Raw genomic sequence first — 14,950 nt, forward strand, 5'->3', positions numbered from 1 at the left:
AATTTGACTTCTATTACGATAATGAAATGAGCGTGCTGAAAAACAGTTATTTTCACGACATCATCATCAAAAGCGTAGTGTGTTTTCTTGCAATCAAAATAGACGAAAATCCTTATTTACGAGACTTGTTCCTTTAGCGGAAAATATATCTGTGTTGACGGGCAAAGTGTGGGAAGGGGTGGAATGGGGAAGAAAGAAACCACATTGTTTGTGGGGTCAGTGGGTATCCTACACACACCTTGCTTAACAAGCCATTTTCAATAATAACTCGCAGTGGAATTTTTGGGGAACTGTACCTGCTTCTGCAAGGGTTGTACGTAAATTCCCACAGAGGTACAAATTAAACTAACAGCAACTCACATGGTTTGTTTTTTTCCAGAAATGATGGGAAAATGTAATGAAAACAAGCATTTAAAAGCAGCTGATCACTTTGCTTCATAAATCACGGTTTTATATTGTATTGTTGGTACGATGTGTGCGCCTGTTACTTCTACAAACTTTAGCAAGGTACAGTTTTTGACTGTCATTAATATTATTTTTTATTTTTTGGGACGGGGGTGGATTCAAAATACTATTAAAATTAGTTACTTTTATTAAAAACCCTGCTGTTCAGTGTTCACATTGTAAAGATTATTGTTTACTTATCGTAAACATGAATATGTACTTATTGTAAGCTTAGATTGGGATTAACAGGTATCCTCCCATTTCACCAGTTTTCTGGCTTATGCACAACGGCACAAAAAGTGATTTAGATCAGGGTGGGAACCAAGAAAAAAACCCTCAAAAATTAAATATTCTTTACTGTTTGGTTGCTTTGTTGTTCATGAGCTACAGAACAAACTATTTATGGTTAGATGCAGACAGAGATGTCAAAAGAAGTGGAGGAGTACTCTATTGATGACAAGCTTTCAGTATTGGTATCTTCTCCATTCGTGTTGTGTGGAGCCCTGCAGAACTGGCCAGCCAGCAAATGGACTTTGGCATCTCTGGCAGAAATCCTTGGGCACAAGCTATTTCCGTGCCGGTTGATGCCAAGAGAGCGATGTGGAGCAGGTTAAAAATAAGTCATTTCCATGCCACACAGGGCATGTATGCTTTTGTTATCAGCTTGTACATTGCTTTTTTTTGTACAAATGCCATGTAAAAGTTATTGTACTTACTTTGAGAAAATAATGTGGCTTAAAATTGAATAATGATTGAAATGTGTTATATATGCAATCACTGTGACATGTTTGCATTGTTCTATTTGAAATCTTGCCATCAATCAATATTTTAAGTACACCCAAAAAACAATGTAGCAGGTCCAGCTTGGGAATCAGAAGGTGTTTACATCAACTGCAGCATCAAGGATTTCTTGAACTGGTGTGAAGGAGATGCAAAGGAAAATAACCCACTGTATCCATTCTCACCATGGGAGTTTTCTGGTTATATAGACTACAAATACATGACAAGTGTGTTCGAGCAGTGTGAATACATGCTGGACGAAGGTAAGGAAAATCTGTCTTGGTCTATAGACATCACAGAGATGGCTAGGCTATTTATGTTTAAATGATGCTTTGTCTCTGCAACTTAACACTGAAATTACTTATAATGTTTTGTTTGGTTAGAAAGTGAGAAATTGAATCAGCTAATTTATGTTAAACTTGAGTGAATATTCCAATGTTTTGCAGTGTGTTGGTCAACTCTGGGATTATGTGGGCTTGACGGTCATAACAGTACAATGTGGATTGGCAGCACTGAGGCCTCAACTCCATGTCACTTTGACAGTTATGGTTTCAATCTGGTTGCTCAGATCCAAGGCAGGTGAGGCATAAAATTAAATGTTAAATGTGTGTGAGAGGGATAGTAGTGTGAGAAAGAGTAAGCAAAAAAATAAAAAGATAAAATATGTGCATGTCTGTTTAGAGGCATAAGATCACTTTATGATATGACTTGTCTTCTTTAGCATTTTATAAAATTTATCTGACTTGTCACATGCAGAAAGACCTGGGTATTGTTTCCCCCACAAGATACTCCATGTCTTTACCCAACTCGGATCCCTTATGAGGAGTCAAGCATCTTTAGCGAGGTGGATGTTTCAAGACCCAACACAACAAACTTCCCAAGATTCAAGGTGGACAAAATATTAGTGAACACATTTCTCCAAAATAAATCTGCTAATTTACACAATCTACCCTTTACTGACTAAAGCTATGCACATATGAGTATGCTCTGGTCATCCTGATGGAATAAAACATTCTGAGAAAAAGTTGACAGATAAGGAGAAGAATCTTATTTTATTGAGAAATTTCTTTGACATAAAGATTAGACTGAGAAATTTCACAGTTGGGAGAATGTTTTGTTACAGGATTGCAAGCCATATGTTGTGACTCTCGAGCCTGGACAGGTGTTGTATGTGCCTCGCCATTGGTGGCATTTTGTTGTCTGTACTGAAATGGCATTGAGCATCAACACCTGGTTGGAAATGGTGTGTTGTTCTGGATCTTATAAAAACTGGCAGGATTAACTTAACTGGCATGAATGATAAGCAACTTATTATTCATTTATCCTTGTTGTGAGAATAATAGAATCTGTGATCCTTATGGAAGATTCATCAGTTAAAAAGTCTTTTTTTTTTAATTTGCAACAGCTTTGAAACCTTTTTCAGCACATAACTGTCCAAAGATGAAGGGAATTTTGGGGTGTTACCTATAAAAAGATGTTTTTACAGCCTTTACTGTACAAGATGCTGATAAAATGTATGAAAGGAATGCCTCTGATCCTTGGGCTGAACATTTTATTGAAATGTGTAATGTCAAACCTGTATGTTTCCATAAAATCCCAAACACAATTTAGCCAGAGGACACAGAGAGCCGTATCCATGAGGCTGTGACACGTTGCCTTGCTTCTTGCTTAATCCCATACTGCAGCCAGACAGCCAGCAAGTCCATCTTGGATCAGTGGGTAAACCCAACAGAGGTAAGTTAAATATAAAATAACAATGCATTGTCATCCCCACTTTTTGTTTCATTTTGAGACGGCTTCTAAGACAGAAATCTACAAAGAGCTCTCCATTATTCTGGGAGTTTTTGAGCACTGTAGCAAGCAGATTTCTGATGATGAATAATTTTGTTAGGGGAGGTGGAGGTAATATTCTAAATCTTGAACAGGCATGGGGAATGGATGGAGATGTCATAATCAAGAAAATTTTGGGCACCACTGCTCTAGCTCGTAAAACTAACTCGTGCTGATTGACCATACAGTGGCAATAGCAGTGTTCCTTTCCTTCCTGTCAATCAGCATTTGCCAGTCCTGCATAAACCAGTATCCATTGCATAAGTGTCGCTCAGTACTACAGTTCTACACTCTGTTATCTCATGACAGGGTGCATGGGAGATAGTTGTCTGCTGGTTGAGTAGTTACAGTTGCAGTAGGCAGTCTCTTCAATGACTCAAACAATAAGGAGTTTTCTGATTGTGGTGCTTCATTTAAGTAATTTTATTTTTTGGTATTGATATGATGTTTCTTGTCTCTGTCCTCAGGATTTGGAGCCTGTCTCTACAAATATGGCATATCTACAAGCAGCACTAAATCACTCTAAAGATTCCTCTGAAGCATCAAGATGTAACATGACTGGCTCACATGAATATGGTGGCTCAGACAACCCTGATGGTTGTCTTCAAGGTCTATCAAAGTCTATTGAAGAAAATACGTCTGTCACCTTTTCTGTGTTTAGAGACATGCCTGGAAAGCAGTCTTTGACAAGTGCTTGTGGCTGCAAAGCCATAACCAAAGGCAGTTCAGACATTACTGGGTCTTTTTCTATTCGACTTCAGCAGCTGGCAAAATACCTTAAAGACAGCACATTCTCTTTTGTCAAAACCCCATTTATGTGGTCAAAGTTTATCAGACAAGCATCTTCATTGGCCCCATCACAATTAAGCACTGAAGCTTTGCAGAGAACTGAGGAAAATATTTCTTTGAATAATACAACAGGTAAGCTATATGAAATGGATGATATTAATAACAGTGAAAACTTTCAGCCTAGGAAAAAGTTAAAGATTCAAGAAATCAGCAGATCTTCAGCTACAGGACTATTGGAACAAAGGGAAGAACTTTACGATGAAGAGAGAGAGAGTGCCCAATGCCATATTCCTTCAGTGCAAGTATTTGCCTTAGAGGCTTGCAGTTTTGAAGAATACCTTGATGCAGTTAACAAAGTGTGCCCTAGATCTTCAAGTACAGTTGAGCAAACTAGAGCTTTGGATGTCCCCAGCAGCAGGACTGGGAAAAGCAATCTTGAAGAAATTCTTCTAAAAAGTGTTCTTCACTCTGATGTTGTGGAACTTATTGTCAAAAAACTTAAAGAGAATTCTTTAAGTTTTTGAGCTATAATGTTTTTCCTAAGATGGTAATTAGTTGTGAGAGCAAGGTCATTTTAATTTTCAATACAAAGTTGATGATCTAAAATAGTACTTTTAATAATGGTGTTGCAAATAGTGAGCATATAAAGTGTATGATGCCCACTCATGGATTTTAGAGTTTGACATCATGCTTGAGTGGCTTGTCTTTATTATGTTAAAGAACCTTGTATTTTCTTGATGACAATGGTTGTGTACATGTGAAAATGGGGGACATCAAGCATACCCCAAAGTTCAAGAAGTTCACACACAGATGTGCAAAGGTTATGCAGAATAAAAGTAATGCTTGAAGCATTTTCTGTACATCATCATAATTAATGTTATAAAAGAAAAATAAAGCACTGTTTTTGATTCTGTGTTAATTTTCAAATCATTTAACAGTGTGCAAATACCTTTAGTAAAGTATATGTATATTAAAAATGCAATTGGATGCAAAATTTTAAAGTATTATATAAAAAATATTAAAAATTACTAAAGTGGATCACTTAAAAACTTTACAAAACAAGTCATGGAAAAAAATTAATCCAGATGCAGCTTTTATGTGTTGCTGCAATCCTTATATAATGAAAAATCTTGCAGAGGTGAAAATATTCTGCCATTCAATTTTAGCAGAACAAGCTTTTGTATAAAATATTGTAATAATAATCATAAATTTTGTAGAGCACATTTCCCTCTGTGAGCTCAATGGTCTGTATACAAAAGAATACAAACACCCTGACAGTCAATTATAAAAGAAACAAGTGTCAGCGAACAGATGAGAGATGAGACCATGGCAAACATGAATAAAATCCATGGATAAAGAACAAAGGAGTTAGCAAAATAATAGTATGCTTGATTATGAGAAATATTTCTTGAAGAGCTATGTTGAATCCTAAAGGGTCTAGGTATGTGTGATGGATGGAGACTAGTAGTTAAGCCTAAACTAGTTCCAAAATCATGTTTTGTCTCTGATCAAACATTCTGCTGATCATGAAGCTCTCTCATTGCAGATTTTTCACAATCTATTTCTAACCTGCTTTGCAGACATCCATCTGTTTGACCGGGCTTGGAACCATGTTAAATCATGTTGAGCTCTCTTGTGTATATGTTGGGGGAGGGTGAAATACACTATACAAGTTATCTCTGTTGTTATTATTGCTTACTTCTTTATCTTGAAATAAAGCTCACAAAAATAATTTTTTTCTTTTTGATTTTAAAAATGTAACATTGAGTTTAAAAAAAATACCTTTCACACAAGGCATATTGATTTTATTCTAGATTTTGTCGTTATGAAGCAGTGTCTTAAATACTCCTACATCCATGGTTTCCAATCTCCTCCATGTAAAGCTGGGTTAGCATTTGGATCCACAGGCTTATTGGCAGGAGGAATCATGGTAGAGTTGTACTCCTCAAGCCTCTGAAGCATTTGTTTTACTATATCTGGGTAGACATCGGCTATGTTCTCATATTCACAAGGATCCATTGGAATGTGAAACAGACATGGTGACACCTCTGGTAAACAGTTGTATGAAGCATTTAGAGGCTTGGGGCCACATTTAACCACAATAGGTACTTTACTACGCTTAAGAATATCACTGTTTTTCTTGGGTGACAGTTGCGGTGGAGGGTACCACCCATTATCATTAACAGATATCTTTCCCATTACTAGTTTATAGTCTCCAACACGAAGGGATGCAAATTTGTTAACAGGATCTATGTTGTGAAGAACTTCTGACCGAACCTGTTCTCCATTCTTCCGCAGCATATCCCATAAGTCCAAGCCGTCAAGATTCTTCAAGGTGGTAGGATCTCCCCCAGCCGCATGATAGAGTGTGGGCAGCCAATCAGTGACATGAAAGAAATTTTCTGAGACGTATGACTGTCCATTCAGCAGGGGGCTGCTGATCAAGCCCACACCTCTAACGCCACCTTCCCACATGGTGTTCTTGACGCCCCTGAACACAATTACCATAAATCTTTTAGTCATGTAATCCTGGGAAGAGAAAAAAAATATTCACCAAAAGTATTAACCTCATTATTCTGAGGTTCTGATGATTCTGGAGGATATAAAATACTTAAGTCTCTGTGTGCAAGAAAAATCCTAAATACAAAGCTATAATGGTCTATTTTGACCAATAGTAAAAGTGTGTTTTTAATTGAATGCAGTCATTTATGTGTCCCTAAAGATACAAAAAGAAAGATTTAAAAAGTTTAATAGGTGAATGACAACATCATCTGATAAAAACTTGCTTTGGATAGGAATGTCCTTACCTAAGTGGCCAGTTGCAGGCAGCATTACCATCATAACCATTTGTTGGACCACCATTGTCAGTTGTAAAAACAAGTACAGTGTTCTTCATGAGGCCTGTTTCATTTAAGACTTTCACCACTTGACCAACAGAGTCATCTAAAGCTGAGACCATTCCTTTCACAAAAAGTTTTAAAGAAAGAGCTACATCCATACATATAAGCTTAGCAATAATAATAATTCGGCATGTGGCATCTGTTGACAAGGCTGGCTGCTTTGCCATGACATAGTGCTTTTAGCTGCTGGCTCGGTGTAAAACACTAATGTTCCCCCCTTAGCAATACATGTAATAATAAACATTCTCAGTGCAGCTTCCTGCCCGCTGATGTAAACATGGATGAAGTCGCAGTCTAAAGTCCTTAATGCTCATAAAGTGCTAGCAAAGACCTGAACCCAATAGCTCATGAGTATGAAATCGCAAATCAGTGCCTGATACCTGTTGGCGACTTTGTGGTCTCAAAGTGTTTGCACATTTTTGCCTTCAAGTAAATTGGCTTCTTCTACACAAAAAGCACAGATTTGTGCAATTAATTTGGCATGTGGATAGGATTAATTAACAGAGTATTTAGTGAGAAAGTGCAATTTAAACTTTCTTGAATGACCATATAATGATATAAAATATGTACATATAAATACCTATAATTCTTGTGCTAATTTCTATAGGGTTATGCATACAATTCCTTGTGACTGCACTCTTTCAGTTTAAAGTGACACGGCCCATCTTATTATTTTGTCATTAAAAAAAAAAACCCATTCCACTCACCTGCAAACATTCTTCGTTTTACATCTTTGATTTTGTTTGTATATCTTTCCACATATGATTCAGGAACTTCAAGTGGCTCAGGTTGATTTCCAGCATGTACTGCTTGGTGTGCAAGCACCAGAAACAATGGCTGCAATAAAACAAATGAAAAGCATGCAGCTTTTTTTTTTTTTAAACTAATTCTACAAAATCACCATACATGCCAAACTGTGAGCTTTGATGACAAGCATAAAGCCCCCAGAGCTTTCCAGAATATTTCTAGTTCTCAAAAAGCAATTTAAAAAAAAAGGGTACACATATCATTATAATCTATTGACCACCTGATAAAAATATCAATTCTTCGAAAGAATACCTCGGATTGATTATGTGAACGTATAATTCGCTCTGCTTCTTGCGTGTACATTTCTGTTGAAAAGTTACCATAGACATCCCACAATGTCTGTCCATTTCTGTGGAAATCCAGACCCCACATCTGCAGTAGGAATGTTTACTTAAAGATAAAACATTGTATTAAACAAATAAAGATATCAAACTTTGCAAAATATTCATCGTTTCACATCTATGGTTCTAAAAGTGAATATTTTGCATGAATCCTGCCATATCATACGCAGAATATAATAAGAGCAAATGAAGATTATTTAAATTAATTGAGACATAAATGAATCAGGATGAGAAAATAAATTATTTTTAATTCAAACCAGTTATGACTAAAAGCCATCCAATTGAGAATTGGTTCAAGGTTTATTGGTTTAAACATCTATATCTGGGAAAACTTAAGCATTGACAAGTAAACAGATAACAGCACCCTCCCTTTTAACATTGAAAAAGTACATTTCAATGACTGTTAAAAGATGAAGTTAATCAAACAATAGCCCACTGATAATTTTATATTAAGTGTATCAGAATCAAAATTCAGTATACCTGATCATCGTTAGACTCATGATCAAAATAATCTTCATGTCCAGTGTAGTAGCCAAAATGACTCTCAAAGCCACGGTTCATTGGCAAATATGCATCTGTGAAAAAACCTAGATGCCACTGCCATTGGCAAAGGAAAAAAAAACCAAAATCTGTTTTTGCAAAACATCCCAAAATGACCATCTCCTTTGCAGAAAATTCAGCAACTTAATATAGTAATACTGTTAATTTACTGACTGTCATACATTTTATGGTTCACTAGTATACAGGCTTGAATGTGCCACAACTCGTGGATGCAATAATATATCACGTCAGATAATAACCACATTTTGCATGGTTGTAAAACATTGTACTAGAACATCAAAAAATATTTTGCCTGCAGAATACAAAAGGTACAAAAATAGAAATAAATCTGCTACTTATGTAAATCCTATTACTTAATTGGTGGCTTGTCTGTCTGTTCTCAATATTTTCAGGATCTCTTTATTCAGTTATTTTATCTATGTGTTAATGATGATATGCACATTTGCACAGTGCTCTATCACAACATGAAATTCATGCTCTAAGCTTCATTACAAAACAGCAAGAACAAAAGAAGAAGCACAGAGGTAACAATAGCTAGACTGAAATGTGTGGAATAAGACTAGATATTTCTTACACAAATGTGACTGGCATGTTTGAAAGACTTGAATGTCAGCTGATGTGTATCACATGAAGGAGGGAGTTTCTTTAAGCAGATGCAGACTCTCCAAAAATTCTTTTAAGAGAAAGGCGGCAAATGCCTGCAGAAGTACTAGAGCTGGTTGGATTTTAGTAAATACGGAGGTCAGAGAACTAGAGAAGTAAGAAAGAGATGAGACCTTTCCAACAAGGTGTCGCCTATAGCCCAACTTCTGCAGATGCTGTGCTATTGTTATCTCACTGAGAGGTAACCCATAAGGAGTTGCTCCTCCTATCACATAAACTTGCATGCCTGTAGCAAAAAGAAATCTGCATCAGACATGCAATACCTTTAAGTCTGCATGCCTGAATAGAAACACGAACAACACTGAAAGTCTTTTTTTTGTGTGTGTGAAATTTCTTTGACATATCACATTTATTGAAACTGAACATATATATAATGACTGAGCTTGTCTCCTTCGATGTAATTGTAGCAATAATGACAACAATAAGAAGAGTAGTAATACATGTATACAGTGCTTGCAAACGTTTAATCACACCAGATAGCATTCAAAAAACATAATATACCAATTCATCATATGCTTATGTAAGACAATGACTATTTGGAAGGTTTGATGTACCTGTGTGTATAGGATGCCGTCCTGTCATGATGGCACTACGAGTAGGTGAACAGATAGGCGATACGTAGTATTTATTCAGGATGATACCATCATAGGCTAAAGCATCAATGTTAGGGGTCTCAATCTCTGAGTCATGGAAGCCAACATCATTCCATCCCTGACATATAAAAGTAACGACGGTTTCTAAAGTAGCTAATGTATTATATATTAAATGAATAAAAGAGAACATAACTATGCAGAAAATAGGGAAAATGAATGTTTTAAATTTATAAGGAAATCCAAGGAATGTTGGGGAATTAGATTAGATAGGTTTATTACATTCAAGTTGACAAAAGAGTCAACACATAAAGAAAAATAAAATAATAAAGCAGTTTAGAAAGTATTTACATGTAAATGCCTAAAAGGCACAATTGTGAAGTTTTCTATTTTATTTCTTATGCTCTCACAGTGGGCCACATCTACTTAGTGACTAATCCCTTTCCCAGCCCCATATTTTTTCTTGCAGGCATGCATTTCTGCCAAAAGCACATACTGTCATCACACCCTGAGTCACTGACATCTATACTACAACAAGGTGAAATACCTACCCCTAAAATACACAGATTTCCTCAGCATGATACCTACAGTAACTACAGTGGATACTGGACATCCATCGTTATGACATTGGTTAAATATCCATTGGGTACAACAATAGTATATCTGACATGCAAGAAGGGTAAAAGGCAGTGCAAGCAAAGAGTTATAGGTCTGTGCTATTCAAATCCCTTGCCCTAGATTTGTTAAAACACTTTGCTGCACTGTCATTAACTGGATGCTTAATAGGAAAACTCCGTGTGTTAATTAACAATTCAGTTATTGCTTTAAATGCATGGTTCCCTTTCCAGCAGTTGATAGATAGATATGCTATACTCCAGTTTTCAAAGACACAAGCCATCAGCATGAAGTATATACACATTTTCAAACCAGGCAGCTTACATTGAATATAAAAGTGTAATGTTCTTATCCTGATCTATTAATTCGAATAAATAGTTTGTGTGAAACAAACCAGATCGTCAGCAATGATGAAAACAATGTTTGGTCGTTGTGCACAACAGAAATATGTTGTGGAAATGATGCCAAACCAGAACACTTTTACAAGCCATGCTTCTGGACTGGACATCACCTGTGATCACTTGCTCTCCTGTAGGGCGTGAGAGGAGGTACGTGGGTGGTACTTCTCTGTAATAAAGAGATCTTTTCACTTATCTCAGAAGTGATGGTTATTCCAACTAATAGGTGTAAATATATATTGAACATCTAGAAATTTTGACTTTTAAATGACAACGACTTGGATAGATTGTCTGAAAAACATACACTTTCTGTCTGGTACAAACGTTCCGTGTCAGCTTATGTAGCTTATATAGCAGACGACATTGACACAGAAGATCTGCATCAACCACAGAGTTATAACCCTTTTGTAACAGGATGCGCGAAAGATATGCGCAGAAGTTTATCTTAGGTCGAGTTAGGACTTCGTTGTCAGCATGGGTGAAGGCAACCAGCGCACATGCACCTACATCACTCTGCGGACTGACGCAGTTTACAATCTGTCCTGAATAGTTCGTTCAGAAAGGAGGAGCAATATGTTTCCAAAATGAGCCTTAAAGAGAGGCAAGCATGAACGTGAACTCGAGTACAGTTTCTAAGCACGTACTTGTGCGTGCATAATTTTCTAAAATGTCCATACAGGCCGCAGGCAGCCGACGAGAAGTATACCTGTCTGTCCCGTCATGTATTCGCAAGTGTCGGCCGTAATGGACGTTCCCATCGTAATTTAACATTTACGCTGTTATTATTATCATTCTCGTTATATTGTAGCCGGACTGACGACGTCTCTCGCTAAGGCCAGCACCGCGGCCTCTAGCGCCAAGTCAGATCCGTTCCTTTTTGGCGTTCCAGGGAAGAGGACGAAGTTCCCAAGGAGAATTTTCCACTCTAATTCTAGCTGTCGGGTGCGTTCAGCCGACCTTGGAATCCACAATAGACCCTGCTTTTTTTCTTTTTTCAGACAAGATTTTCTTCGGTGCTTCAACTCCACGGATCTTCGTGTGTGTTTTCTCTCTGTTAAATGCTGTCTTAACTACACAGAGAACACAAATCTCTCTCGCGCTAGTGATACACGTTCACCTCATTCACACGACGAGGACATACCTACGATACGCTAGAATTCGTTCGGACTGACACGCTCACACAGGTAAATAAGCCCAAAGACATATATTTATTTACATAATTTAAACATAATTTATTACTCTGCATATCTACGTATCTGAGACAATAGAAAAAAATGTGAGCTCTGTGTGTGTGGTTTTGTTTTCCACCTGCATGAGCGTGTGTGCATGAAGAGAGTCTTGCTTATACGCATGGCAGTCCGTTGTGTAAAGTTACAATGTTAAATATTCATCTGCAAGGATCATCCTCATGATTGGTCAAGCATACTACGCACTCATTTCCAACCATTCCGCTACCTAGCTACATCCAATCACTACGTAGCTAATATATGACAGACAGGCTGTCACTTTGACTTAACACTGCCCACTGTATCCTTACTTTCCTCGCCCCTCCCATCAGTAACGTGGCGCCATCCCGTCTGACCTCCTATTCACTACCTGTGTCCAGTCGGTCGCAACAATAACAACCGTTGCTGTCCTGCACTAAGGATAACACGCCTTACAATTAACGGGCATATTCTGACTTAGGTCGCTATCCTTTTCTGAGAGATCTCTTGTAGCGACAACTGCCGTTCTGCATTCTGACCTCACCCTGAAGTAAGCTGCCCGCGATTTACAGGCCTGCTGATTCCTGGGGAGATAAACGGTGGTGAGACTGTTGGACCTTTTGTCTATCCGACAGTCCAGTACCACCAAAGGCTGACCACTGTGTCGCCGACGTCGCCACCTCAACCGCTAACCCGTTGCCACAGCTTGCCAATCCACTATATGACAGCCTGTTTACCAGCGCATCCGCTCGACTCGTGGAGGGAGCAGAAGTGCGGCACCAACACTATAGCCATATTCCTAGTTATTATCATATGACACTGTACTGTATTACCGCATGTGTACAGCGTTTTGAGAATATGTGGGACATTTAAAAAAGCCTTATTATTCTTATTATTGCAATTACTGGCAAGGTTCAGAATCTAATTATTGTTTGTGTCTGAACCTATTATTAAGGTGGTTTTGTATGATATAAGAAAATTATTTAAACCAAAGTGAGTATTGATTATAGATTTCATACACGACATGGGCGGAAGTAAGGAATCTTTACGAGGCTGATAAGGCTGTTAATTAGTATAAATACATCCCCAATAGCAAACATGCTAACCATAAATGACCTGACATGACCTCACGGACCTGTTTTGGCGTCCGATACTGGGCCTGAAAGTGCGAAGTTATAATAGACCGCCAATGGGGCAAAGTTGGATCCATGCTGGATTCAAATTTGGCGTTGACCCATTGCTTTACCAGTATTTAACTTTCACCTTAATACATAGTCAACTGTACTGGACCAGTTCTTGATTTGGATACTGAGATTGGCGAGAAGTTGGATCCATGCAAAACACAACTTTGAGACTGCGATGTTGTTGTCGAGGGACGTCGGCGCGAGAGCTCGTGTCAATCTCATATAAGCAGAGCTCTTTACAACGCTGGCATCCTGAGTTTGTAAGATTTCCAACCAAAGCACAGTGGATAAAACTGGTGTTGGGTGTAAGAGTAGCGTGATGGTCTTACAAAGAGTGATATACGCAGAATTTCAATATACCCACTTTATCTTTTGATCTAGCTGTCGTGGAAGAAGTTGGAGAGCTAGCAGCTCTGTGTGTAAGCGATTGTAACAACAATTGTGAGTATCAACATAATTTTATTTGGTTGAATTTGTTTTCTGTACAAGGAGATGAAATATTTTCCTCGTGTAGCATCCTTGTAGGGCAAGGGCAAGGTCGTTTGGGAAATAAGAAAGTCGTCTGAATAATTTAAGAGGAGTTTTCAGCATTTGTGTTGCCTGTTGCCTATGGCTGAAAAGTATTAGAGATCATATTCAGTCTCGGTGTTGTTAGCACATTTCCATTGTAGCATGGGGCAGTTATTCTTCTCGTAAAGCATTTATTTGTGGTAGGATTTTTAAGAGGGTGGGGGATGTCGATGCTAAGAGTTAATGTAATCAAGTTTATTCGTTTATGACAAAATTGTTAGGAAGAACTGATTTTTTTCAGGGTTGAGATATTGAGTCTCTCATTCTGTACATCAGATAATGTAGCCATGGATTTGTCATAGGATTTTACGATAAGCATTGTGAGTTTTTCGGGTATACCATTTCGGGGTACTAACAGTTTTTTAAAAATATTTTTGTCCTTATTACAGGGCAAACGATTCAACGGTTGTTCGACGTTTTTCTCTTCATTGCTTTTAGCTTTTGTTTGTCCTCTTCTTTTTTTTTTTTGCCTTACCATTTTTACACCGTTTGGACCGGTGTGTTTGATGTACCACGTGTCCCTGTCATCTTGTGGGCCGCCATCTTGTTTTTCTCAAATAAAAAAAGAAAACTGTTGACGACTTTGTGTGTGCACCAGACGATAGATCCAACCCAACACACAAACACTTCCAAATTAGGGCCTGCTACGCGATACAAGAATGCCATTGCAAAATTGGATTAACCCCCTTCATCGTCACTTACGCTGAGACAATAATATTATAACGATAGCTGGAAATGGGATTGTTGGGAATGCTTTCATTATTCGAATTTTTTTTTTTTTAGAGCTCATCAGTACTAAACCTTTCCTTAATGTGAGCTTAGCGATGGGCAAAAATATTTGAGGTAGATAGCAGATTATATGTCACAAGACTGAAAATCAGCAAACGCAAAAATATAAAACAAGATTTGTCACGGACCAGTCCGTACCTCTCTGTTTTTCACACTATTTTTAACCGCTTTGCGACTTAAGAACTGCAAGTTTATGTTGAATGTATTAGAGAATGAATAAGAACATTAGATAGGAAAGTCTTAACTGTGACACAAAGTGTTTGGTGAACACAGTTCACCACTAGGTTTGGGCGGGAACGAGGTAGGAAATTTACTGAAGCCCGGGATACCGAAGGAAGAAGACGTGCCTGAGTCCCTAGATGAAATTACATAGTAGAGTAGGGTAGTGTCGATGGATGCTGGATGCCGCGCGGTACTGACCCGTCTTTTGGAGTAACCTCGTCTAGACGAGGCATTGCGTCTAGCGTTAGATGTTTGTCACCTT

At 37.9% G+C, this 14,950-nt stretch overlaps 2 protein-coding genes across 5 annotated transcripts; one reads left to right on the forward strand and one right to left on the reverse strand.

Annotated features, from left to right (window-relative positions):
- The first annotated feature begins 87 nt into the window (after positions 1-87).
- Positions 88-4,749, forward strand: LOC112558384 (HSPB1-associated protein 1 homolog). Of its 4 annotated transcripts, XM_025228855.1 has the most exons (9): positions 109-215; positions 380-507; positions 855-1,053; positions 1,299-1,487; positions 1,671-1,803; positions 1,981-2,113; positions 2,348-2,467; positions 2,836-2,958; positions 3,522-4,749. In XM_025228855.1, exons 2-9 carry the CDS (start codon positions 472-474, stop codon positions 4,365-4,367), a joined length of 1,779 nt encoding a protein of 592 aa, XP_025084640.1. In that variant the 5' UTR covers positions 109-215; positions 380-471; the 3' UTR covers positions 4,368-4,749. The 4 variants fall into 4 exon arrangements, with proteins under 4 accessions (XP_025084639.1, XP_025084641.1, XP_025084642.1 ...); XM_025228854.1 differs by having other exon boundaries at positions 88-507; XM_025228856.1 differs by having other exon boundaries at positions 88-507; positions 1,302-1,487.
- Positions 4,535-11,126, reverse strand: LOC112558385 (arylsulfatase I-like). Its single transcript, XM_025228858.1, has 9 exons — positions 11,023-11,126; positions 10,715-10,887; positions 9,670-9,826; positions 9,229-9,341; positions 8,372-8,488; positions 7,803-7,922; positions 7,451-7,580; positions 6,651-6,804; positions 4,535-6,334 (listed from the first exon to the last, which is right to left on the reverse strand). Exons 2-9 carry the CDS (start codon positions 10,826-10,828, stop codon positions 5,692-5,694), a joined length of 1,548 nt encoding a protein of 515 aa, XP_025084643.1. The 5' UTR covers positions 10,829-10,887; positions 11,023-11,126; the 3' UTR covers positions 4,535-5,691.
- Positions 11,127-14,950: the final 3,824 nt, after the last annotated feature.

This window comes from Pomacea canaliculata, linkage group LG2 (genome assembly GCF_003073045.1).
Source record: "Pomacea canaliculata isolate SZHN2017 linkage group LG2, ASM307304v1, whole genome shotgun sequence".
NCBI classification, from domain to species: domain Eukaryota; kingdom Metazoa; phylum Mollusca; class Gastropoda; order Architaenioglossa; family Ampullariidae; genus Pomacea; species Pomacea canaliculata.